General features: G+C 47.3%; 1 protein-coding gene and 1 long non-coding RNA gene across 4 annotated transcripts; one reads left to right on the top strand and one right to left on the bottom strand.

Moving 5' to 3' along the window:
* Positions 1-2522: 2522 nt before the first annotated feature.
* LOC139363432 (uncharacterized) lies at positions 2523-5466 on the bottom strand. Its single transcript, XR_011623819.1, has 2 exons — positions 5371-5466; positions 2523-5140 (listed from the first exon to the last, which is right to left on the bottom strand). It is a non-coding gene; the product is annotated as an uncharacterized lncRNA (long non-coding RNA).
* Positions 5467-9555: 4089 nt separating this feature from the next.
* Positions 9556-18220, top strand: LOC105474429 (bromodomain containing 2). Of its 3 annotated transcripts, XM_011729050.3 has the most exons (13): positions 9556-9693; positions 11217-11520; positions 11775-11867; positions 12125-12262; positions 12807-12945; positions 13032-13246; positions 13341-13715; positions 14226-14354; positions 14545-14796; positions 14914-15176; positions 16742-17046; positions 17255-17377; positions 17491-18220. In XM_011729050.3, the coding sequence occupies exons 4-13, from the start codon at positions 12152-12154 to the stop codon at positions 17625-17627; spliced, it is 2049 nt and encodes a 682-aa protein (XP_011727352.1). In that variant the 5' UTR covers positions 9556-9693; positions 11217-11520; positions 11775-11867; positions 12125-12151; the 3' UTR covers positions 17628-18220. The 3 variants fall into 3 exon arrangements, with proteins under 3 accessions (XP_011727352.1, XP_011727347.1, XP_011727351.1); XM_011729045.2 differs by lacking the exon at positions 11775-11867; XM_011729049.3 differs by lacking the exons at positions 9556-9693; positions 11775-11867 and adding an exon at positions 9854-9900.
* The last annotated feature ends 8635 nt before the right edge of the window (positions 18221-26855 follow it).

The following is a 26855-nucleotide window of genomic DNA, read 5'->3' as shown; positions in this document are numbered from 1 at the left end:
GATTATGTATCAATAAAAAATTTCTAAAAGAAAAAGAATTCAGAGGTCCATAAACTTGGATGGAATAAAAAAAAGTCAACTTTATTTTCAAAAAACTCTCATTGAAATTTAATTTTAAGAATGTAGAAAATAAATCTTTGCAGTACCAGCCAGCAGCTGTAACACTGTCATCAATAGAAAACACCATCAATTAATATTTTCATGTCACATTATAGTTGTTACAGACATCTTAAAATATCACTTAAAATTATGGGAGTTGTTAAACTTGCCAATAAATCATGCTTTTTAATGTATTAATAAAGAAACACTGTATTGTATTAATACAGAAACACATACTACTAGATCACACATTTCTTTAAATATAGTAGTGTCCCCCACATAGCACCAAATGTAATTACACAGTTTCTCCTATCCATAGATATACCTATGATAAAGTTTAATTTATAAATTAGGCATAGGAAGAGATTAACAATAGGACAATTCTACTGTAATAAAAATTATGTGAATATGGTCTTTCTGTCTCATACACAAAGTATCTTATTGTACTTATTTTCAGACAAGGTTGACTTTGGGTAACTGAAATCACAGAAAGTGAAACTGCAGTTAAGGGGGGACCACTGTATTTTGATAACTATAGTTTATATTTTATTTTATGCATTTACAAATATCATCAGACAAGATCCAAAGGCTTCACCAAACTGCCAAAAAAGCTAATGGCACATAAAAAGCTTAAGGAGTCCTGATTTAATCAGTCATTCAATAAACATGAAATCCTTCCTGGAACCATCTCCTGTTCTAGCTTCCTCACATTATATTGCTCTGCTGCTTCTTGTTTGAGATTTTCCACTGGTTCCACTTCCTATTCTTGCTCCCTATATGAAGATGTAACCCAAAGCTCAATCCTTTATCCTAAATTGTTTTTATACCCGCTCCTTTATAAACCTCGGCTACCTTCACGGTTGATTCAAATATCATCTCAAAGGTGACTCTCAAATCTACTCTTCCTAATCTTTTTTTATCTAACTTCAATCTTGGATCTTAAATTCCCTGTTGTGCCTAGTAAACAGAATAATATACCACCCAGAGTTAGCTGGGTTCAAATCCCAGTTCTGCTACTTACTAAAAGTGTGACCTTAGGTAAATACTATCTGCTATGGTTTGAATCTCCCCTCCAAAACTCTTGTTGAAATTAACTGCCATTTTGACAGTTTTAACTGGGACCTTTAAGAGCTAATTAGGTCATGAGGGCTCTGCTCTCATGGATTAATGCTACTAATGTAGGTACGGGTTCCCATTTAAAAGGGTGCGTTCTGAGGCAGGGCATGGTGGCTCATGCCTGTAATCCCAGCACTTTGGGAGGCCGAGGCAGGCGGATCACAAGGTCAGGAGATCTAGATCATCCTGGCTAACACGGTGAAACCCTGTCCCTACTAAAAATACAAAAAATTAGCTGGGCGTGGTGGGCGCCCATAGTCCCAGCTACTCCGGAGGCTGAGGCAGGAGAATGGTGTGAACTCGGGAGGCGGAGCTTGCAGTGAGCCGAGATCGTGCCACTGCACACTGCACTGCAGCCTGGGCAAGAGAGCGAGACTCTGTCTCAAAAAAAATAAAATAATAAGTAAAATAACAAACAAACAAAGGGTATGTTCTGGCCCCTATTCTCTCTCCATCTCATGTGCTTGTTTGCCCTTCTGCCATGGGATGATGCAGCACAAGGCTCTCACCAGGTGCCAATGTCATGCTCTTGGACTTCCAAGCATCTGGAACTGAGCCAAATAAACTACTGTTTATAAATTACCCAGTCTGTGAGTATTCTGTGATAGCATCAGAAAACAGACTAACCCGTCCTTTGCTTCTGTTGTTTCATTTGAAAACTGAGGTTGATAATATTAGTATTGACTTTACAGGGTTATAAGGATTAAAAGAGTTAATACATGTAAAGTACTCATCACAGTACCCGACACATTTTAACTACTCAATAAATGTTTTGTATCACCAATCACATCTCTTTCCTACCTCCTAACATTTTAATTTGATGTTTATTAACATAGACAGTGCCAGCCACTGGAAGACAGAGTTCCTATCTAACAACATAACTCTGATCAAGTCATTACTCAAAAAATTTCAGTGGTTCCCCACTGGTTCCAAACTTAACAGCACCGGAAACCTTCCATAATATGTTCTCCAATATACATTTACCTCCCATTTTCTCTTCTCCTGCTCTACTTCTTGTAGCTTATGTTCTGGCCAGATTGGACTAGACTACTCTCTGTGACAATAACCTGTGCTGTTCTACTTCTGTCTTTCCTCACATAATTCTAATGTCTCAGATATGTCTGAAGGCAATAATTTTGTCTATGATTCTTCCCCTATATATGGCACCCCATAAAACATACACATTTCAATCTTACCTAAGTCACATACTTACTTACACATCAATTCACCTCAATATTTGCTCAACTTGTGAGAAGCTAATACTGGCCAGATACTGTGCAAGGACCTGAGGATATTAAAAAAAAAAAAAAAAAAAAAAAGCAAAGCAAGAAAAATATATCATGGCCCTGCTCTCAAAATCAAGGCCTAGTACTGGAGAGAAACATGTAATCACATAAATGCCATTCACTGTGGAAAGTAAAATCCTAAGGGTAAGGGACACCAAAGAATGAGCAGTCAGCTCAACTTCAACGATAACAGATGTTTTCAGAGATGTTATTTAGGCTTACATAGATTGGGGAAAAGTCTACTCCATATAAAAAGTGCATTATGTGTAAAACACAGAGGCATGAAACAAAATGATGCGTCTGGGAAACAGTTCAATACAGCTGGAATATAGGGCCCAAGAGGAAGTGGTTAGACATGAGGCTGGAAAGCCAGGCAGACTGTTCTGGCAAACACAGGAATTTGGACTTCATCACATAGCCAATAAGGAATTAACATAGAGTTTAAAAGAGAGCTATGGCCAGGGCTATATTTTGGAAAGCTTTCTCCTGGCAGTATTGTGGCCGAGGCAGAGAGGAAAGTCTAAAGCAGCACTGTCCAATAGAACTTCTTGCAATGAGGCTGGGCGCAGTGGCTCACACCTGTAATCCCAGCACTTTGGGAGGCCGAGGTGGGTGGATCACAAGGTCAGGAATTCGAGACTGGCCCGGCCAACATGGTGAAACCCCATCTCTACTAAAAATACAGACATTAGCTGGGTGTGCTGGCGGGCGCCTGTAATCCCAGCTACTTGGGAGGTTGAGGCAGAATTGCTTGAATCCGGGAGGCAGAGGTTGTAGTAAGCCAAGACCGCGCCACTGCACTCCATCCTGGGCAACAGAGCAAGACTCCGACTCCGTATCAGGAAAAAAAAAAAAAACTACTTGCAATGACACAAATGTTCAATAATCTGTGCTTTCCCATATGACAGCCACTACTCACATGTGGCAATTGAGAACTTAAAATATGGCTAGTATATTGAGACACTAAATTTAAAATTGTATTAATTTAAATCCAAATAGCCATGTGTCTAGGAGATAATTTAGGAGACTGTTGGTACAGCTCAGGTGATAGAACTAGGATAGAAGGGTGAGTTGATGCATAGTTAAGAGGCAAAATGATGAGTCTGTAAGGGTATGAGAAAAGGAAATCAACAACAGGCTCCCAGATTACAGGCTTTGGGGTTAAATAGCCGCCATTACTCGGGATAACAGAAGAGAAAGAGCAGGTCTAGAGTGTATAGAGATTGCATCAATTTTGAACATATTGGTGTCTGAGAGTTATCCAAGTGGGAATATTTAGTAGGAAGTTTAGCTTAAAGAGCTGTGTGAACTAAAGATTCAGACTTGAGAGGCTTTGAGCCATGGAGTCAGATTACTTAGAGAAGTTGAACAGAATTAGAAGCAAACAAGAATCACGGCAAACATCAACACATAAAAAGGGGCTAAGGAAGAAAAACCCACTGAGACTGGAGAGGAACAGTTAGACAAATAGAAAAAGAAACAAGTGAGAGTGGTCATAGAAGTCAAGGGTAGAGAGAATGTCAGGAAGGAAACATGATCAAATGTCTAATGCCTCAGAGGTCAAATAAGGTGAGAACTGTAAAGTGCTTCCTGACTTTGCCACTTAGGAGGTTCTTGGTGACATCTGCCAGAAAAGTTTTGGTGATAGCAGCCTGACAGAGGTCGCTTGAGGAGTGGGGATAGGGAGAGAGAGGGTGACAAAGAATTGAGATAGTAAGGATAATTTCAATTTCAGGTCTTGGCTGTGCAAGGGAGCTGAGAGAAATGAGTCTCTAAGAGGGCAGGTGATTGAGAGGGTTGTTCTCTTTTTGTCAGCAGGGAAACCAAGAGAAAAGTTAAAAAGGTCAAAGGGCGGAGAAAGGAAGAGAGCTTCCGGGTAATAGAGAAGGTTGACCAGGTCAATAGTAAAGGATTTCCTTAAACCGAAGGGAGGACCTCTAGTGAAATGGTAAAGGAATACACACTTGACCCAGTTTGCAGGTGGGAAATGGGAAGCCAGGAGTTCTGCAAGTTGGCCTTTCTGTTCTGTGAGGTGCCATCTGTCGGTGAGGAGAGATTAGGGTCTGCAGCGTGAAAATCTAGACCTTACTCTGGGTAATCAAGGGAGAGGTTATCGGCTAATGACAAATTAAAGGCTTACTTTTTAGCTGGCAACTGAATCACCATAACATTTTATGTTACCAATTCCAAAATTTTGGGGGGATTCACTCAAGATTGAGAGAGTAGAGGTCGTAACTTTAAGAGTATAAGAGGTTTAAACGGTCCACTACGAGATAGAGAAAGAAAAGTGATCAGCTGGTAAATATCGTACAAGATAGAGCGGTCCAGGGACTCACAGGTCTCACTAAAGAAAAGTCTAGCGTAGGTTCATGGCACGGAGGAATTGTAAGGCTGCCTAAGACTAAAGCCGAATACGAAGTCCATGTCTGCGGTCCGCACCTCATCTCTCCGCGCGGCAGGCGCGACGAGGGCGAGAAACGCCCTGTCCAGCGGTCACACCACACACCAGGAAAGGGGCCCCTCTCTGCAGACCCTCATATCTCCAGGTCCAGGCCCCATTCTCCTCCGCTGACAAGTTTCCTGGCGCGCGTGTCCGCTGGTTTCAGGCCAAGACCAGCCAAGGTGCACTTTACACCCACCTAGAAGGAAACAAGCCTGGTCGCCCGCGGCTACCCAGCTAGGCCGCGGGTAGTGGTGGAGGGGGCGCTGAGGCAGGCGGTCGGCGCCAGGGCGCCGGCTCCCCCGCCCAACCAAATTCGCGCGCTCCGAGCCCCGCCGCCGGAGCTGCGATTCCGGCCCCGACGCCTGCGCACTACGGCTCTCCCCGCCGCCTCTGGCACTCCTTTCCCCTCCCCCAGTCAGGGCGCACCCTTGCGCCTGCGCTGTGCGTGTTCCTGGTCTGCGGCAGCCATGCTGAACCCGTATGGAGAGGCGAGTGGGGGGGACAGAGTCGAGGACTGCGGGATAGGAAGCTGGGGATATGGACAAGCAGCAGCATTATAGCGCTCTGGGTTTCAGGACATAGGCCTGGGCCATGCGGCCCCCTTGGCCCCTTGCGCGACCCCCAGGAACGTTCGGAAAACTGGCCCTCGTGGCTTGGGGGGGGGCAGCGGCACGTGACCCCCGTCAGCCAATCTGGGCGCTGCTGACGTGGCCGCGCGGCCCGGGTGCTCTCCCCACCCCCCAGCCCGTTCGGGAAGGGAGGGGCTGGGGGCTACGCCCCCTCCCCCAACACGGCTTCGTTTTCCGGGGGGGGTTGACACCCCGGATTACATACCCCGTACCAAGCCGAGGGCAACTTTGGAGGCCCCCTGGAAGGCTTTAGGATCCAGGTGAGAAGGGGCCCTTGTGGGGCGGAGATGTTGTCAGTCAAGTGCTTAGCCAATGGTGGGGAGTCCGGGAGGGGGATTCTTGGGGTTCAGAAAAGAATGCTGAGAGTGGGAAGATTTGTCTTTCAAACCTTTTACAGCCAATGGGAGCGTAGAGGGGGGCGAGCGGGAGAGGGCCACTGGGGGGGGGGATGGGAATGGCCAGCCTCATGCCTCCATACCAATTGGAGGGCAAAAGGGTTAGGGGGCGGTGTGGCCCCCCCTATTCCATTCGTCCCCTGGGGGTACAGCAGCCGGGAGCCAGGTGAGAAGGGATCCATCGGAGGCCGAGGGAGGGGTGACCTGGCGGTGGGCTGAGGAGTGGTGGCTGTGGCCCCTACCCGTGGATGTGAATGCTTTAGGAGTTGGCCACCCAGGCTGTGAACTGAGGTTGTTCCCAGGCGCCAACTTCTTTTCTCCCCAGAGCCTCTGGAGGGAGCATTGCTGTGCGCCCTTTGTGTTCGCGGTAGGGGAGCTCCAGTGGTCACACTGCAGGCTGGAGGTTACGCTTCGAGTCGCTTACCGAATTTGTGTGCATTCACGTGGACACGGCCTGTGGGGCCTTTTGCCCCTGTAGGATCTTTACTGAGCACGTGTCTACTCCAGGCTGGGGGTCTCACAAGCTGAAAGCTTGAGGTCTGCTTAGGAACAGAAACCAGGCCCAAGGTGGGTGCTGGCAGTAGGGGGTCTAGAAAGCGTGGTCTGAGATGCGAGGGAGGCTCGGGACCTGGAATGATTTCACAGCTCCCAAGGTTTCGGGTTTCTCCAGGGTGGCCTCTTCCCTCGCCTCCCTCATCCCCTCCCCCAGTCCTGAACAGTTCTCTCCTTGTGTACTGCGGGGGAGGGAACGGAAAGGAGGAAAAGAGTTACTTTCCCAAATTACTGAGTAGCAGTAGCCTCCCTGGTGACTCATGTGGGGGAAGGGAGGATAGAGGATCGGGAGGCAGTGATTTTCCGGAATGCAGGGAATAAACGAGAGCAATGTCTGGCTGCCCTTTTCCTTTCTAAGGCCTGGTATTTTCTCAGCCTGCTAAGTTCTTCTTCCACGGCCGGCCCCCTGATGGGCCTCTGTCCTGGCCTGCAGAGCCCGGGTGGAGAAAAGCGGATTTGGGCGGTTGGGCCACTAGGGGGAGGGGAGGAGGCCTCTGCAAAGTTGCTGTGTCATTGCCCTCTCTGCTGCAGCCACCCGGACGGGGCCGCTTGTACTTTTGGGGGCCAAGGCCTGATCCCTGGCTGGGGGAAGGGGGCTCTGCTCTCCCGATGCTCATTTTCCCCCGCCCTCCCCGGGTTTGCCCTACTAGGGGGTAAGAAGACAGGAGACTGGCGGCCATTTTAGACGCAGTAACCGAGGTTGGAGCTGAAGGGCTACTGCAGAGGAGGGAGGGTGGCATGGTTGCAGCTAAAGGACCTAGGCCCTCACGAGTCCTTCCCGGGGGAGGGGGAATCTTACCGTGTATTTGTTCACCTACGCTGATTACTTTTCCCTGATAGGTACACAAGTTTGTTTTCTCCCTGGTAGCGAAGAAAGGGGAAACGGGGGAGGGGACGCCCCGCCAAAGCCCAGGTTTTCTCGGGTGGGGGAAATCCTTTCACTCTCTTGTAAGGGGGCGGGGACGGCCCCAGAGATGCTCTGGAGATCCAGACTTTGGGCTCTGGTTTATTCATAGAGTCTGTACCCTTATTTAGATAACCAAGTTATGAGGAAGACTTGAGTAAGTTGGGGGGAGGGGGCGAAACTGAGCTCCCAAAATGGCTCCTGCCCCTCCTCGGAGGCGGACGGCCGGGGGGAGGGGAGGAGGGGAGGAGGGGGAGGGCTAGTCTGAGCCGCAGCCGCCGCCTCCTCCGCTCGCCCTCCTCCCTGGCGCTGACCGATGGACCAGCCGCTCCGTGGGGAGGACTCCGGACCCTGGTGGGGGGGCGGGGGGGTTCTTTCGCCCCCGTGGCGGAGGGCCCCTAAGAGGCGGATACCCTTAGGGGTGGTGTGGCGTGTGGGGAAAGGTCCGAGCCCGCCTGGAGGGGGAGGGTTTTTCCCCTAAGTCACCCCTCACAGGACTTGTTTTTTCTGCTCTGAGCCAGTCGCCGGAATGGAGTTTGAGGAAGAGGTGAGGTGGGTTACATTGGATGCGTTTGGAGATTTTAATCCCACTTCAGGGTTGCCGAGGTTTTTTCGAACGAGCAGAAATGTATTGGTAACCGTAGGTGTGAGGGGGAGGGATTAGAAAGGCGCTTGGACGTGCAAATTTGGGAGACGTATTCTAGCTTTTGTAGTCTTTAGGACTAAACAGTAAATAATGAGTGTTTTGCTCTTGTCTTTCCATATTTGGTCTGGGGGAGGGAGTGGAGTATTTTAAGACTTTAGCAAGCCTGTGTTTTACATTGTGGGGCATGGAAACTTTAGATCCCCTCGTCGCCGTTCTGAAGCCCGTAGCTGTTAGCCATAGAGGAACAGGCCGCGGCTTCTAAGATGGCGTCGTCTTCTTCGTTTCAGATTCTTCGCTGCAGCTGCCTTGCCGCCGAGAACCACCACCCGCCGGGCGTCTTGCGGCCACACCCCTGGAGGGCCCAAGCAGGCTACGCCCACGCGACCCCTCCCGTTTCCCTGCCGGTCTGGCCAATGGAGGAGCTACGAATGGCACGACCTGCCCGAGCTTGGCAGTCTCCAGTTGTGCTGTGCATGGAAGCCTGGGAAGACTTTGTTGGAAGGGGAGGCGGGGAGAGGGTGCTGGAGGCTGTGGGGCGATGGCTTCCGCACCCCTTCCAACCATCTTCTTTGCCTGGATTCGGCGGACCACAGCTCAGCCAATTGGCTTGGAGATGTGGCGGGTTGCCACTTCCCTGTGGGTCTCTGCGGCACTCTTCTGCCTGGTGACTGACACCTTGGAAATGAAGTTTATGACGTCATCGTTGCTGCTGGCCAATAGGAAAAGCTCCCGCGGAGAGGCGTTCCTTCCCCTTCGACTCAGCTTCTTCACCCGCGTGAGCGAGCGCGCGCGCGCGGAGGGGGTGGGGGAAATCTCGAGCGGGGTGGCGCGCATGAGCGGCGAAGCTCCTCCTCCCCGCCTATATATAAAGGGCTGGCGCGGGGCTCGGCGGCGCCATTTCGCGCTGGAGTGGAGCAGCCTCTAGAACGAGCTGGAGGATTCTGCCTACTGATACAGAGCCTTCGAGTCGTCCGGGGCCGCCATTACAATCCACCTCCATCCACTTGGAAATGGCCTTCGTCCCGGCCTATGACTGGTCCCAGCGGACAGTACAGACCCCATAGAAGCCCCTGAAGCTCCCCTTTTTCGGGCCCCGCCCAATCCTCGGAGTCTGTCCTCCCCTTCTACTCCGCCCTCAAGAGGATTTCAAAGATGGAGGCGGCGGCTCCCTAAACCACTTTTCGTGTTCATCCGCCTCCATCCGAGAACGAAACGGGACCTCGTCCGCCCCGTAGGCTCCCGACAAGAAGAGGGGATCCCTGCAGAGCAACAGCGGGCTATATCGACGACGGTGTCTGAGATCGGGGACCGTCCTTTGAAGAGTCAGTCCCTCCTTAGTCGCCCGCCTCAGCGGAGGCCGCCGCCATTTTCTTGCTGTCCGCCGTCTGCAGAGCGCGCCAAGCTGCCGGGAGCTCTCCGAGAGGCCCCAAAGAGACTGCTTTCGTGCCGGTCCGGCAGGGGGTTTGTTGCCTGGAGGCCCAGGAGGAACGGCCTCCCCCGTACTTACCGGGTTATGCTGGACCGGGCGGTGAGGGGAACCGAGGCCACCCGGACTTCCCGCGGCTGAGGGCAGCGCCGGTTCCCTGCGGTCAAGATGCTGCAAAACGTGACCCCTCACAACAAGTACGTTCCCGGGAGCCGCGTGTGGGAAGGGGATGTTGCGGGCGGCGGCACAGGGGTGTGGGGCGCCGTGCTCGGGGGGAGTACGGAGCGGCCCCGGCGCGCTGCTGTTTGGCGGCGCGGCTGTTGACTCGGCCGCGCGGAGGGCATTGAGCGACGGTTTTGGAACGGTGGTGGCGGCCCGGCTACTGCGCATGGAGGGGAATACAGGTTGTCATTTTATACACTTGATGCCGCCGTGGCCCAGTCTTCACCGAGTCAGGCAGAGCTAGTTTGGCGGTGGAGTGTAGTGAGGGTGGACAGCAGCTCTGGCGTTTGATGGGGTCTGGTGTCTAGCGGCGGTTTGTCATGGTTTTTTAGGGGGGATTCACGGCCACCTCTAGCGCCCTGTAGGGTTGCCATGGTGATAGCTTAAGGGACTGGCAACGGGGATTCCCGGAGAAGGGTAAAGGGATCACTCTCCAAGTCTGCGGGTTCCTAATGCCCAGGATATGTCCTTAAATCTTTTGTTTTCTTTGGGCGAGTGGGTTGTATGTGGTGTGTGTTGGTGGAGGCATTGTTTTTTCCTAATGTTAGGGGTTTCGTTCGGAGCAGGAGGGTAGATCTAAGGTTCCTCGTTCAGCACTGCGTTGTAAACAATGAGATTCCCATATAATGTCTTAAATCTTAGGTGGTAGGAAACTCATCGGAGGAGCACCTGAGGGACTGTAGATGAACCACTGTTGGCGTTTGGTGTCTGGAGTTGGTGCTATAGTGGGGAACTGGTAGTGGAATCGTGTTGTGTAGTGGGTGGGTGGAAGGGGGCTATCACTTGGTGACCTTGACTGTTTTGTACGGGTTTTTGACTTTCTTGGAGTGAGGAGACTTTCATTTGGTGCGAATAATTTTGGGGGCTTGGCAGTTTCGGGCTGTGAAGTCTGACAAATGCTTCCTTGTCTGGGTGTTTTTTAAGTTGGTATGGTTTTTCATTTGAGTTTTTAGTCCATGTTCTGTTGTGGCGTTAACTACCCAGACTTTGTGGAAGATGGTGCTCTCTCTTCTATCTAGGTGGATTATTCGATGTCTTACCAGCATTTTATGGAATTTTCTATGTCCATAATTTGTTCTCTTCCTCTTTTCACCAGCGCTCAACCACCATGGCAACCACCAAACCCCCCAGTGAGGAGGAAGCTTGGGGTTTGAGTTTCTTAGCTCCTCCCATCTTGCTTAAGCCCCATCCCCATAGGGCTGTAGTTCTGAGATATTGTGCGCTATCAGAAACAATTTTAGAGTTTAAAATACGAAAAAGAAGTCGTTAGAGTTCAGAAGGTGGGATCTAGATAGTATACTAAAAATACTAATAAAAGAAAGGCAGGGCCAGCAATAAAAGCTCCACAGATTGTTTGGATATTGTTTCTGCTTAAATCACTTGGCATAAGTGCAACCACCTCACTAGGGCCAACACCTGGATTTATTAGACCTTTGTGCAAATGCATTTTTTTCTGATTTGCACGATATTGCCCTAATTTTGTTTCCCATCTTTACAGGCTCCCTGGGGAAGGGAATGCAGGGTTGCTGGGGCTGGGCCCAGAAGCAGCGGCACCAGGGAAAAGGATTCGAAAACCCTCCCTCTTGTATGAGGGATTTGAGAGCCCCACAATGGCTTCGGTGCCTGCTTTGCAACTGACCCCTGCCAACCCACCACCCCCGGAAGTGTCCAATCCCAAAAAGCCAGGACGAGTTACCAACCAGCTGCAATACCTACACAAGGTAGTGATGAAGGCTCTGTGGAAACATCAGTTTGCATGGCCATTCCGGCAGCCTGTGGATGCTGTCAAACTGGGTCTACCGGTGAGTAGAGACATTGGAGCCTGGGAGGTATGGGATGAGCAAGACTGCGTGTGAATGGGGGTGGTCTGCCTAGTGTAGATGCTGCGGCCCCTAGGGAGTTCCCATTTCTCCCCTGTAGGGCAGTTAGCCACCAGATTTCTGGATTCTTGGTCCTTTGTGATTGATCCGACCGCTTGCTGTAACTATCTTGGCATCTTTCCTTGTGCCCTCCATGTGTCCTTCCTTAACTTTTGTGCCCTGGCTCCATTTTACAGATTCCCACCTCGGGTTGGGGAGAGGACCACGGTGGCCAAAATTCTTAGCTTCTTCCTTTCCCTCATGCAGCCCATGGATAGCCAGCCCCAGAGGTAATGTCACAGGATGGGAAGTTTCCAGAGTGGGTGGGAGGTGGGTGGTTAGAGAAAGGCAGCAGGGGCCTCCCTGTGGGTGTCAAGAATATTTATTTATTTATTTTGTCCCACAGTTTAACTGGGGCCGCAGTTTAAGTAAATATTCCTTTGATGCTTAGAGGGGGGTGTGTGTGTGTGAGAGAGAGAGTCGGGGATCCGTAGTGTCTGTAAGCATTTATTTTCCTATGGTTCTGACCTAACATTTCTCTATTTAGGATTATCACAAAATTATAAAACAGCCTATGGACATGGGTACTATTAAGAGGAGACTTGAAAACAATTATTATTGGGCTGCCTCAGAGTGTATGCAAGATTTTAATACCATGTTCACCAACTGTTACATTTACAACAAGGTGAGTTTTTCTGTGTGTTCATTTAGCAGATGCAGATAAACAGTGACTTCTATTATTGCTAGATACTTTGTCTACATAAAGCTTAAGTGCTTTGCTAGTAAGGGTGTTACCCAGGTAGAGTAGTCAGTTTTCAAAACCTGATTCTAGATGGTACTATTGAACACAGTGATGTGACTTCCAGAGCTCCAGTTAAAGGTTATTTAAGTAGAACACTTCATACTTGGGGGGGTGGTGGCCCTATTTCTTAGAGAGCACCAGAGACCTGAGTAGACTAGGGATCTCTTTTCTTTTCAGCTCTTAATCCCTTCTGAACTTTAAAGGACCATGTAGTTTTTTCTTCAGTATTTTGGGAGACACAGTTAAGAGAAAGTGGAAATTAGTAGTGGTCTGGAGTAGGAAATTTTCTTCAAGATTTGATGACAAGGTGACTTGCGGGGGGTATGGTAATGGCCTAGAGTCTGAATGCCTCTGAGAAAGATGGTGTATGTCTATCTTCTGTTGGCATTTTTTTTAACTTTCTTCATTGTTGTCTGTGTTCTTATAGCCCACTGATGATATTGTCCTAATGGCACAAACTCTGGAAAAGATCTTCCTACAGAAAGTTGCATCAATGCCACAAGAAGAACAAGAACTGGTGGTGACCATCCCTAAGAACAGCCACAAGAAGGGGGCCAAGTTGGCAGGTAGGAAGAGTAGGAGTTTTGCAAATGGACACCTAAAGATAGGGGAAAGAGAATCAAACTATACTTGCTTTTTTCCTTTTTCCTAGCACTCCAGGGCAGTGTTACCAGTGCCCATCAGGTGCCTGCCGTCTCTTCTGTGTCACACGCAGCCCTGTATACTCCCCCACCTGAGATACCTACCACTGTCCTCAACATTCCCCACCCATCAGTCATTTCCTCTCCACTTCTCAAGTCCCTGCACTCTGCTGGACCCCCGCTCCTTGCTGTTACTGCAGCTCCTCCAGCCCAGCCTCTTGCCAAGGTATGATCTGTGGATTTCCTCTGGGCAGCAGGGAGGCAAGGGTCTTAAATAAGGTGGGCTTGGAGTAATAGATTCCTTATCTTTCTTTCTGCAGAAAAAAGGTGTAAAGCGGAAAGCAGATACTACCACCCCTACACCTACAGCCATCCTGGCTCCTGGTTCTCCAGCTAGCCCTCCTGGGAGTCTTGAGCCTAAAGCAGCACGGCTTCCCCCTATGCGTAGAGAGAGTGGTCGCCCCATCAAGCCCCCACGCAAAGACTTGCCTGACTCTCAGCAACAACACCAGAGCTCTAAGAAAGGAAAGCTTTCAGAACAATTAAAACATTGCAATGGCATTTTGAAGGAGTTACTCTCTAAGAAGCATGCTGCCTATGCTTGGCCTTTCTATAAACCAGTGGATGCTTCTGCACTTGGCCTGCATGACTACCATGACATCATTAAGCACCCCATGGACCTCAGCACTGTCAAGGTACCCACTGCATGGGCAGATGGGATGCTCAGGCAGTGATGGGAGCCTAGGTGCAAAACATTAAGTAGCCTTATGTGGGCACACAGCAGTCTTTGGTTCTTGGCAGTTTACTTTTATAAAATAGTGGAACAGAAAGAAGGTCTGGTGTTTGAGAATTCATATTTTCTGGAGTTTGAAACAGTAGGGTGGGGTTTCTTTGTCTTGGGAACAATACTGTTTATAATTAAGTACTAATGTTGTGGCAGTGTTGGGTTAAGGAAGTTATGGGGTGGAAAGACAGTCATAGGCCACCTCTTCTCTGTCACTTAGAAATGATTTCTTTTTCTAGACATAAATATCTCTTCAACCCACCCAAATTCCTTTGACTTCAAACTTGAACCCCAGGGCACAGATCCTTAAGGTCATCCCCACTGTGCTCTCAAGAGAGGGCTCTTCTTGTGGTGTCTGGGGTTGGCAGGGAAAGGTGAGTCTTCCTGCCTGTGCAGCTTCTGATGCTGCCTCCTTCTGCAGCGGAAGATGGAGAACCGTGATTACCGGGATGCACAGGAGTTTGCTGCTGATGTACGGCTTATGTTCTCCAACTGCTATAAGTACAATCCCCCAGATCACGATGTTGTGGCAATGGCACGAAAGCTTCAGGTGAGCGGAAAGGTTGGAGTTGGAAAAATAAATGGTATGGGGAGTTATTTTGTCATCTGTGCTGCGTAGCCTCAACATGAGGGTCTCGCTTGTCTGTACAGTTGTAAATTGGAGCTGTATCACTTGGTGGCTGGGTATGCAGGGCACCCACTGTTCATCAGCATAGTTTTGAGTTTGTGCCTCTTTATAGGATGTATTTGAGTTCCGTTATGCCAAGATGCCAGATGAACCACTGGAACCAGGGCCTTTACCAGTCTCTACTGCCATGCCCCCTGGCTTGGCCAAATCATCTTCAGAGTCCTCCAGTGAGGAAAGTAGCAGTGAGAGCTCCTCTGAGGAAGAGGAGGAGGAAGATGAGGACGACGAGGAGGAAGAAGAAGAGAGTGAAAGCTCAGACTCGGAGGAAGAAAGGGCTCATCGGTTAGCAGAACTACAGGAACAGGTATTTTGTCACTCTTAAAAGTTTTTACTGGGTAAGAGGTTCATGCTTTTTGTCCTGATTTTTTCTTCTTGTCTTTTTATCTTTATTTACTTTTTCCACTTCTTGTTTTTTCTGTAGCTTCGGGCAGTGCACGAACAACTGGCTGCTCTGTCCCAGGGTCCAATATCTAAGCCCAAGAGGAAAAGAGAGAAAAAAGAGAAAAAGAAGAAACGGAAGGCAGAGAAGCATCGAGGCCGAGCTGGGGCCGATGAAGATGACAAGGGGCCTCGGGCACCCCGCCCACCTCAGCCCAAGAAGTCCAAGAAAGCAAGTGGCAGTGGGGGTGGCAGTGCTGCTTTAGGCCCTTCTGGCTTTGGACCTTCTGGAGGAAGTGGCACCAAGTGAGTTAGAGTAGGAAGCAGAGACTAGTTGGGCTATTTCTCTCTCTCCAGGGGATGCCATCTCTCTTTGCAAAGATTTTTCTAAATGGCCAGTTAACAGATACAATAGGCTTTGAGCATTGGTCCCCAACCTTTTTGGCACCAGGGACCAGTTCCATGGAAGACAGATTTTTCCACTCGGGGTTTGAGGGGATGGTTTTTGGTATGAAACTGTTACACCTCACATCATTGGGCCATTAGATTCCCATAAGGAGCATGCAGCCTAGATGCCTACCACATGCAGTTCACAGGTTCATACTCTTACAAGAATCTAATGCTTATGCTGATCTGACAGGAGGCAGTGATGCCCACATGCTTGCTGTTCACCTCTTGTGTGGGCCAGTAATAGGCTACAGACTGGGTACTGGTCTGGGGGTTGGGACCCCTGGCTTTGGGAGTCATAGGGTCTTTCACAGCTACTCTGACAATGAACTCTGAAAGCTATAAGCTAGAAACAAATGAAGATGGCTGTGTTTCAATAAGTTTATTTGCAAAGACAAGTGGCAGATAAGATTTGTTCCCTGGGCCATGTAGTTTGCCTGTTACTCTAAATCAATGAGTCTAGACTTTTGTTTTTAGTGGCGTATCAGTTTTTGGTTTTTTGGTGTGTTTTTGTTGTTTGTTTTAGACTCTAAGCTGGAGTGCAGTGGCGTCATCTCGGCTCATGGCAGCCTCCACTTCTTGGGATCAAGCGGTTCTGCCTCAGCCTCCCGAATAGCTGGGATTACAGGCTTGCGCCACCAAGCCCAGCTAATTTTTGTAGTTTTAGTGTTCGGCTGATTTCTGTAGTTTTAGTAGAGACGGGGTTTTGCCACGTTGGGCAGGCTGGTCTTGAACTGACCTTAAGTGATCTGTCAGCCTTGGCCTCCCAAAGGGCTGGGATTACAGATGTGAGGCACTGCACCTGGCCCATGGTGTAGTTCGGTAGTGTTTTAGGGAGTGGAAAGACCCATACCAGTATACCTAAATGGGTGTACCTTGTTTTATTGTGCTTCACTTCATGGAGATTTTTTAGAAATTACACCTTTTTTTTAATTGAAGATTTGTGACAACTCTGTATGGAGCGAGTCAACAGTTTTTCCAACATGTTTTTGTGTCACATTTTTAGTAGTAGTTTTTCATTAAGGTATGTACGTACATTGTCTTTTTAAAGACCTAATGCTATTGCCCACTTACAGTCAAGAACATAGTGCCAAACAACCAAGTAATGTGACTCATTTTATTTTGGTACTCACCTTATTGCAATGGTCTGGAACCAAATTCAGAATTTTCTATCTCCAAGAGGTATTCCTGTATAAAGTTTTGAAAGCCCAAAGTAAATGTAATAAAATGCTTGGCAGGTAAGAGTTCCATAAAACGCTGTTTCACTATACAGTGTCCCAGTACCCCACCTCTGACTTGGCCATTGAATGGAAAAGCAGAAGCTCCACTCTGGGTAGGAAATAGGATCACTGAATTATAACAGTGGGAACATACTAGGAGAGGTTAATGAAGATTCTTTGGCTGACAACTCTTTTTGCCCGTAGGCTCCCCAAAAAGGCCACAAAGACAGCCCCACCTGCCCTGCCTACAGGTTATGATTCAGAGGAGGAGGAAGAGAGCAGGCCCATGAGTTACGATGAGAAGCGGCAGCTGAGCCTGGACATCAACAAATTACCTGGGGAGAAGCTGGGCCGAGTTGTGCATATAATCCAAGCCAGGGAGCCCTCTTTACGTGATTCAAACCCAGAAGAGATTGAGATTGATTTTGAAACACTCAAGCCATCCACACTTAGAGAGCTTGAGCGCTATGTCCTTTCCTGCCTGCGTAAGAAACCCCGGAAGCCCTACAGTACGTATGAAATGAGGTTCATCTCGTGGTTCTGAGGACAGATTAGGAAAAATAATGGGGTCTGTTTGCTTTCAGGATTGTCAGCTCCCGGGATAATGGGATGTGTTGGTTGACTCCTCATGTTCAGGAAAGGAACTTGGGAACCTAGGGACCCATAATAAGATGCTTGGGGCAATCTTAATGTATCCTGATAAATTTCTTTCATTAGCCATTAAGAAGCCTGTGGGAAAGACAAAGGAGGAACTAGCTTTGGAGAAAAAGCGGGAATTAGAAAAGCGGTTACAAGATGTCAGCGGACAGCTCAATTCCACTAAAAAGCCCCCCAAGAAAGGTGAGTACATACTTACAGGCCACTACCGATTGACTGCATCCTGCCTTCTTGACTCTTACTGACAATTGAAGATTCAGACTTGAACGTCTTTAACTTTCAAATTTGTTCTGCAGTGAATGAGAAAACAGAGTCATCCTCTGCACAGCAAGTAGCAGTGTCACGCCTTAGCGCTTCCAGCTCCAGCTCAGATTCCAGCTCCTCCTCTTCATCGTCGTCCTCTTCAGACACCAGTGATTCAGACTCAGGCTAAGGGGTCAGGCCAGATGGGGCAGGAAGGCTCCGCAGGACCGGACCCCTAGACCACCCTGCCCCACCTGCCCTTTCCCCCTTTGCTGTGACACTTCTTCATCTCACACCCCCCCCACCCCCCTCTAGGAGAGCTGGCTCTGCAGTGGGGGAGGGATACAGGGACATTTACTGAAGGAGGGACATGGACAAAATAACATTGAATTCCTAGCCCCATTGGGGAGTGATCTCTTGGACACAGAGCCCCCATTCAAAATGGGGCAGGGCAAGGGTGGGAATGTGCAAAGCCCTGATGTAGAGTTACCTGAGGCCATAGCTGCCCTATTCACTTCTAAGGGCCCTGTTTTGAGGTTGTTTGTTCTAATTTATTTTAAGCTAGGTAAGGCTGGGGGGAAGGGTGGGGCCGTGGTCCCCTCAGCCTCCACGGGGAGGGAAGAAGGGGGAGCTCTTTTTTTACGTTGACTTTTTTTTTCTACTCTGTTTTCCCTTTTTCCTTCCGCTCCATTTGGGGCCCTGGGGGTTTCAGTCATCTCCCCATTTGGTCCCCTGGACTGTCTTTGTTGATTCTAACTTGTAAATAAAGAAAATATTATTCAAGTTTTGAGTTACCTTAATATTTGTTTTTGTAGTGTTTCAAAAGGAACATCATAAGAATTGTCTTGATAATTTTGAAGAAAATATTGTTGCAATGAGAAAAGGCAATAGCTACCCTATAATTATATTGTTTTAATTTTTAAACCCGTAGGCTTTTGCTGTGTTTTTAATAAATCCATCTCACTTTTGTAAACTGAGTGCTTAGAACTAATCTTTAGGTCTACAATTTGCTCTTGTTTAAATGAAAAATAGTTCTGTGGGCCGGGCGCGGTGGCTCAAGCCTGTAATCCCAGCACTTTGGGAGGCTGAGACGGGTGGATCACGAGGTCAGGAGATCGAGACCATCCTGGTGAACACAGTGAAACCCCGTCTCTACTAAAACTACAAAAAACTAGCCGGGCGAGGTGGCGGGCGCCTGTAGTCCCAGCTACTCGGGAGGCTGAGGCAGGAGAATGGCGTGAACCCAGGAGGCGGAGCTTGCAGTGAGCTGAGATCAGGCCACTGCACTCCAGCCTGGGCGACAGAGCGAGACTCCGTCTCAAAAAAAAAAAAAAAAAAAAAAAAATCTGTGGCTCATTCATGCTTTAACCAAGAACTCAAAATGTTGAGGTAGGCTTTAGGTTTTTCCCTGTGGCACTGGATGTGTGAATTTTCTCCTGAAAAGATGTAAAATGTGAGAAAGGGGTGGGAGGTAGCCGAAGGTAAAGTACTTTATGCATTGAGTTTATTGCCTTATAAAAGGCAATTGGGCCTACTTCGTTGTTAAATTTTGCTGCCATGGTCACACATTGCAAATTTACAGATAGTTTATTAGAATACTAGAGTATTACAACAATTAAATGGCAAAACTATCCTTTCTGCATACCACCTTGTCTTGCTAAGGGGAGGGAAGGGTTGTATGTTGGGGGGTTGGGATGTGTGCATTCTGGAATTCGGGGCTTTAATACTGGAAAAGTGAGACATTTGGCTTAGTATAGTATACCATAGTAGGAAATGAATAGAAACATGGAAATTAGAATCAGGAATGTAGTAAAGCAAATGGTTTATTCTGCTATAAATGGCACCAGAAACAAAGTATAGGGTGGATTTTGGAAGCAATAAATTTTACTAGTGATTCTCAGCCCTCTTTAGGGAGTCCGACTAAACGGGCTTGAGCAACAATTTTCAAAAGCTCAGGAGATAGTAATAAAAAATTAGGTTTGTGAGCCACCTGCTATTCTTTGCCAAACAGTTTTAGAGGGGAACAAATTCTTGTTTCGACTTTTTCACTAACTGGTGTGCACCATTGAAAGTTCTTGAGCTCTGGTCCCCTTTTGAGAACAGATGTTGAGGATTCATAAGTAATAGACATGTTGGGCAATAGGTGATGAGACAGTTCTGAAAATCGTAGTAAATAGATTTAAGCTAAGTGCATGTCCATGTCAAGGGCTACATCTCATTTCAGAGGGAATTTAAGGATTGAATTGGCTTAGTTTTGGGACAAAATACAGAATATTTTGTCTGACTGCAGCCCCTTCTGCTCATGTACTTTTTTTGTTTTTGTTTTTTTGAGATGGAGTCTCGCACTGTCGCCCAGGCTGGAGTGCAGTAGTGCGATCTTGGCTTACTGCAAGCTCTGCCCCCCGGGTTCACGCGATTCTCCTGCCTCAGCCTCCCGAGTAGCTGGGACTACAGGCACCCACCACCACGCCCGGCTAATTTTTTTTTTTATGTATTTTTTAGTAGAGACGGGGTTTCACCGTGTTAGCCAGGATGGTCTCGATCTCCTGACCTTGTGATCCGCCTGCCTCGGCCTCCCAAAGTGCTAGGATTACAGGCCTGAGCCACCGAGCCCGGCCTGCCCGTGTACTTTTAAGGTTTGTATTCTGTAGTTGGGAAAAATAAAAGTTTCAATCTGACATTGGAGGCCCGTTAGTACTTAATTCCCTATAAGTTGAACCCAGACCACCCTAAGTGCTTTAAAGAGGGAGAAGTCCTGGCTCATCTGCTTGACTGCCGACCTGGCTGACACGGGCTTCACACCTGCCTTAAACCAATTGGACTAGTCTCTTTTGATTGACTTACTAGTTTGAACTTATTTCAAGCCTGTCTCACTTAGGGATTGTAATTGTTTTAGGACTTTGGTTGAGTTCCATCTTGGTTGCCAAAGGACTTCATTCCAAAATAGCAGTCTCCAGCACAACTCAAAAGAACTAGTTGTGGAGTCCTGTGGGCATGATTTCCCCCTATGCTCCTCTCCGCAACTGGAATCATAGGTTCTATTGCTGCTGCTTTTTCTCTCTCCCCTCATGCTGCCATTTACTCCCTTTTATTATATCCATAGGAAGCGTTTTGTTGGGATGTGGGGGAAGGTGAGAGTTGGTTTTATTCAGTCACACATTTATTGAGTTCCCTTGATTGCCTTTTCAGCAAACTTAGGCCCATAGACCTGGGCATTGCCAAGCCAGAGGGTATAAGGTAAAGATAAGGTCTTATCATGGAGTTTGCTTAGCACAAATAGAGTGCGATTATTAACCATCATGGTGTGATTATACTGGTTGAATCCAAGATACAGGCATGACTTGGTCTTCACAGACTATCCTTACTGTGCACCCATATGTGGACCCCAGTTCCAGCCTGCCTGGAACCTTACCCAAACTCCTGCTCTTAAGTTCACTCAGGACAACCTTGATTGGAAGGCCCTGCTTCCATGAGTGACCAGCATGAGGGACTCCCAGGACAAGGACCAGAGCTGACTGGTGTTACTCTGGGGCTTGGTGCAAGACTGGAGGAAGATTTTCCTGAGCAATTAGAGAGTGGCTGTAATAGAGAGCTGGGAAGGAGATGTGGGAATGGTAGCATGGGACTAATGTGTTGTCACCATGATTTCATTTTTTCCTGGGTCATCACCCTAAAGATCCTCACAAAATCCTACTAGTTGGTTTCCAGCACCAAATGAGACAACAGCTTCTTGCTCTCAGAATTTATATTCTAGGTTCAGGGAAAGGGGCAGCATTAGACAACTAGTCACACGATTTTTAGCAAAAGTAGGTAATTCTAACGGGACAACGTGCAGAGATCTAGCAAGAATTCCGAAAAGAGGGTTCTCTTTTCTGAGAATGTGAGAGCTATTCAGATATCTCAGAAGGATGAGTTCCTTCCTGTTTGTAAGGGGTGGATGGGTGTAGTGAACATTGCCAGCAGAAGAAACAGCAACTGAGAAGGTAACTAGGTGATGCTGAAGCAGCAGGGATGAAGGTGGTGAGTGCTTCCAGATAAGGCCGGAAAGCAGGGAAGCTAAATCAAGGAGAGCATTTCACCTGCGATAAGGACTTGAATTTACATCTCAAAACACTAATAGCTAACGTTGAGCACTTAGTGTGTCCCATGTACCGTGCTAAATAAAAACCCTGTAAACTCATTTGGTCCTCACTATAATCCTGTGAGGTACATCTTGTCTGCGTTTAACAGATGAAGAAATGAGGCACAGAGAGATTAATCAATTTACCCAGTATCACCACATTGTCAGTGCTGGAGGTGGGTTTTGATACTAGGCGATCTGGCTTCAGGGTCCACATTTATAACTACTGCACTAGACTTCCAGTGCTGTGGGCCAGTAGGGAGCTAGGAGATAGACACGCTTTAAGGAAATTGCACTAGGGATAATCATGTTAGGGTTGGTGGGGTGTTGAGAGTGGATAGTTTAGAAAATTGCAGCAGTTAATCCCAGCAAGTGAGAATAGTGGTGTAGAAGAGACAGGCAGCAATGTAGATGAAGAAATGTAGGTAGATTTGAGAGCTATGTGGGAGATAAAATAGATGGGACTTATTCTCAAAATGTTCTTGTCTCCACACATTAAAGGAACAGCAGAGCACACGGGCACTTGCAGACATACACCTCTCAGAGTATCTAGCACAGAGCTTTCCAATAGTGGAAGCTTGATATTTTGTTGACTAAAGGAGTGCCACCTGGCTGACTGGCAGATTTGCATGGAGCTCCCTCCAGTGAGGCTTGCGGAAGGGGCAGGGGTTCTGAGGCTCTCGGAGACTGCCACTGAAGTATTTGGCGCCACCTGTTGGGCGTGTTACCCACGATTTCCTCCTGAATCTATTGTCATTTTTGTGCCCTGTCCCCGAAGTTAGGTGGTTCTTCCCTTCTTTCCTATACTTCAACTTTTAAAATGTGAGCCTTCATTTTTACGACCCAGAGGGTCATAGAAGAAGGAGATTAGGCCTTTTTAGTCCTTATCTCCCTTTACCTCTGAAGCATTCCATGCAGCTTCCCTAGCATTTTATTTTTATGTATGTATGTATTTATTTTTAAGAAAGAGGATTTCTGTCACCCAGGCTGGAGTGAAGTGGTGTGTAAAGATATAAACTTTGAAATTTATATATTTATAAAGATAAAGATCACTGTAGCTTCGACCTTCCGGGCTCAAGTAATGCTCTTGCCTCAGCCTCCTGAGTAGCTAGGATTACAGGCATAAGCCACCGCACCCTGCATCTCCTGGCTTCTTTGACTTGACACCACTTGTTCCTAGCTCTCATACTTTTCAGACACCCATTTCTTAGTCTGCTGCTTTAAAGACTCTGCCTCTGCTTCCCATAATATATTGTTCCTTATGACACCTTCCTTTGTCCTCTTTTTATTTGCACAGTATTTTTAAGCAAGTTTACCCATTCCTCTGGAGGCAACTCTCACCCATAAAATCTGTGTCTCTGTTTAGACCTTGTATTAGTCCATTCTCACACTGCTATGAGGAAATACCTGAGACTGGGTGATTTATAAAGGAAAGAGGTTTAATTGACTCACAGTTCTGCATGGCTGGGGAGGCCTCAGGAAACTTACAATCATGGCAGAAGACACCTCTTCACAGGGTGGCAGAAGAATGAGTGCCAAAGTGAAGGGGGGAAGTCCCTTATAAAACCATCAGATCTCTAGTCCCAGCTACTCGGGAGGCTGAGGCAGGAGAATGGCGTGAACCCGGGAGGCGGAGCTTGCAGTGAGCTGAGATCCGGCCACTGCACTCCAGCCTGGGCGACAGAGCAAGACTCCGTCTCAAAAAAGAAAAAAAAAAAAAAAAACCATCAGATCTCACGAGAACTCACTATCACGAGAACAGCATGGGGGAAACTGCCCCCATGATTCAATTATCTCTACCTTTGACACATGGGGACTATTACAATTCAGGGTGAGATTTGGGTGGGGACACAGAGCCAAACCATACCAAACCTTAAGCCAAAGTTCCAACACCTAATGCCAAGTTCCCATAAGCTCGTGCACACAACATGTCTAGAAAAGATTCTACCTTTTTCCCCAAAACATGTCCCTCACAGTGAGTTCTCTAAGTCAGCAGTCCCCAATCTTTTTGGCACCAAGGACTAGTTTCGTAGAAGAAAACTTTTCTATGGATGGAGGTGGGGGGAATGGTTTCCAGATGAAACTGTTCCACTTTAGATTACCAGGCATTAGGTCCTTAAAATGAGTGTGCAACCTAGATCCCTCGCATGCTCAGTTCACAATAGGGTTTGCGATCCTGTGAGAATCTAATGCTGCTGCTGATGTGACAAGAGGCAGAGCTTGCTCGCTGCTCACCTGCTGTGCACCCCAGTTCCTACCAGGCCACAGACTGGTAGTGGTCAGTGGCCCAGAGGTTGGGGGACCCCTGCTATAAGGAACAAGCACTTATATAGAGCTTACCATGTACCAGACACTTATGAGCACTTTTGCAATTTAGTCTTCATAATAATCCCAAGAGGTAAGTACTCATCACCATTTTATACATGAGGAAACAGACATTTAGTAACAGTTCCATAGCTGCCTAGTTTCTTCCCCTTATTTTCCCCCAATTCCCTGTTCAACCATTGAGATCTATTGAGCCTTTCTCTGTCCCTTCTCTCAGTGTCCCCCATCAGCTTGGACTCTCACACAACTCTCTCACTAGTCCACGTCTTTCAGCTATACTGTGCTGTTTCAGGGCCCATCATTCACCTCTCCCTTCATGCCCTGCCCTATTCCCACCACACCAGTGAAGGCCTCCCTTCCTGGGTTATCAGGCCTGTCACTTTCAGTGAGTCCTCACCTCAACTAAGGAGGTCAAAAGAAGAATAGCCTCTCCTGTGAGTAAGAGGAACTCATCATCCTTGCCAAACTTTCCATCAACCCCAAACTTCAAGTATTTTTGTGTCCTTGTATAGTAAGTGAATATTTCTACATAATAAAATATTTCTTACAACTCTTTGCCAAATGAGGACATTGCTCATTTTGTCAGACAAGCTAATGTTTGATTTGAGGTTGAAGGAGAAAAGGGATTTATTCTCCAGTGATAAGCATTTTTGCTGGTGTTTGACAAACAAAAAAAGAACAGTTCTTCTATTAACCGCCACTGTCAGACCTCATGGAGTCTGACAGTTGCTATTCTAATTGCTCAGACTATGAGAAGGTAACACTGGTTCACTGATGAATACTTTCCCCTCTTCTGCCCCTGCAGAAGATGTATTGGAACTGGCTTCTCTGTGAAGGCAGGTTGTAGAGACAATGACAGCTCTTCCAAATTACCTTGTCCTCCTGCATGGTTTTGTTTCTCACCCAGAGTTACTGAAAAAAAAAAAAGAGAGACATTTTGCAGTTTCATCTACCCATTTTCTTCTCTCTCTCAAAAATAATTTTTTTAAAAGACAGAGTCTTGCTCTGTAGCACAGGCTGGAGTACAGTGGCACGATCTTGGCTTACTGCAACCTCTGCCTCCCAGGTTCAAGCAGTTCTCATGCCTCAGCCTCCCAAGTAGTTGGGGACTACAGGTGTGTGCCACCACACCCAGATAATTTTTGTATTTTTAGTACAGATGGGGTTTCACCGTGTTGGCAAGTCTGGTTTCGAACTTCTGATCTCAAGTGATCTGATCCACCCACCTCTGCCTCCCCAAGTGCTGGGATTACAGGCGTAAGCTGCCACGCCTCACCCAAAAATAATTGTTTTAAAGCAGTTCTCAAGGTTTTCTAAGTTTGCTCATATTCTTTTAACTCTTAAGTAACTCCAGGTAAGTGGAAGCTGAAAAGTTACAAAATGATAGTTGCAAGGGCCAAGCAGTCCTGCCTCCCTGTCAGAGTGAAACTTTATTCTCTCTGATGCAAAATAAAATGATGGTTGTTCTTCCAGATCCATGGTTATCATGACATATTGTTCTATATTCTTGATTTAAGAAAGCACTAGCACTGCCCAGTCTCTGTGCCCTTTGATTGCTGTGTCAAGCTTCAGGTTGCTCACCCTGCCTTCCGTGAAGAACTTTCCTTACGTCGTCCCCAATTCCCTGATGTCTGGTCTGTGACCTGGTGCTGAAACTGGCTATGACACTGTGCTTAGACTTCCCCTTAAAATTCTGCATTCTCTTCTGGACCTGTTTCCAACCACAATGACACAACCCCCTGATGTACTGTTCTTGAATCCATCTCTACTATTCAGGCTGATTCCCAGTGATCTCATATCCTTCTATCACTGCCTTTGGTCTTGCAAATAGACCCTACAGAGCCCCACAACTATTTCACCAATCATTTGGCCAGGGAGTAATGCAAGAGACAAAAATTGAGAGCAGGAGAGAATGATGAGCAACTGAGGGAGCAGCTTGGGGTTGAAAGGCTACCTCAGAAAGCAGTTCTGTGATTGGGAGGAAGGTGGCTGATGTTACTGCAAGGGGTATCAAAAGCATCTGTCCTGAACTTCAGAGTCAGGTAGAAAACAAAACAGAAAGGACCTTCTTTTCCTCTGAGTCTGGGGAAACTGAGAGAGAAGGAGAAAGCCAGGGAAGGGTAACTGACACTTACTGAGCCCTTGCTATCTGCCAGGTGTATATTGATAGGCACTTTTCATAGTTACCTCTTTTGGTCAACATGACATTCCTATCACATATATATTATTATTTTTATTTTAGAGAGGAGGAAACTCTAAGTTAACGTGCCTAAGATCACAGAGCTCGTGAGACAAGATAAAGCTAATTTCAAAGTTTATATCTTTCCATACCAAACATTTCTAGTTATATTCTAGATATAAGCAAACAAGGAATTCAGAAGTAAAAATTAGAAAAAACTTCCAGATATTGTTAACTCCACCAACCTGAGCTAAAGAATGAGGCTAGAGATGAACACACACACACACACGCACGCACACGCATACACACAGTCACACACACACCTCTATCTTTTTAGAACTTTATTTTTATTTATTTATTTATTTTTTTGAGACAGTGTCTTGCTCTGTCACCCAGGCTGGAGTGCAGTGGCATGATCTTGGCTCACTGCAACCTCCACCTCCTGGGTTCAAGCAATTCTCCTGCCTCAGCCTCCCAAGTAGCTGGGATTACAGGCGCCCGCCACCATGCTGGGCTAATTTTTGTGTTTTTAGTAGAGACGGGGTTTCGCCATGTTGTCCAGACTGGTCTCGAACTCCTGGCCTCAAGCAATCCACCCACCTCTGCCTCCCAAAGTGCTGGGATTACAGATGTGAGCCACCAGGCCTAGCCTAGAATTTTGTTTTTATTATTTTTATTTCAATAGCTTTAGGGGTACAGGTGGCTTTTGTTTACATAGATGAATTGTATAGTGGTAAAGTCTGGGCTTTTAGTGTACCCATTACCCAATAGTGTATATTGCACTCAGTAAATAG

This window comes from Macaca nemestrina, chromosome 5 (assembly GCF_043159975.1).
Source record: "Macaca nemestrina isolate mMacNem1 chromosome 5, mMacNem.hap1, whole genome shotgun sequence".
Classification (NCBI taxonomy): domain Eukaryota; kingdom Metazoa; phylum Chordata; class Mammalia; order Primates; family Cercopithecidae; genus Macaca; species Macaca nemestrina.
The sequence above is the reverse complement of the archived record's forward strand: the minus strand, read 5'-3'. Positions and strand labels throughout refer to the sequence as shown.

Excerpts from the sequence above, each read along its gene's own strand:
- LOC105474429 (XM_011729045.2), top strand. The coding sequence starts at position 9,665 with ATGCTGCAAAACGTGACCCCTCACAACAA. Across the intron at positions 11,521-12,124 it reads CTGTCAAACTGGGTCTACCG|GATTATCACAAAATTATAAA; the intron begins GTGAGTAGAGAC and ends TTCTCTATTTAG. Across the intron at positions 14,355-14,544 it reads CAATGGCACGAAAGCTTCAG|GATGTATTTGAGTTCCGTTA; the intron begins GTGAGCGGAAAG and ends GCCTCTTTATAG.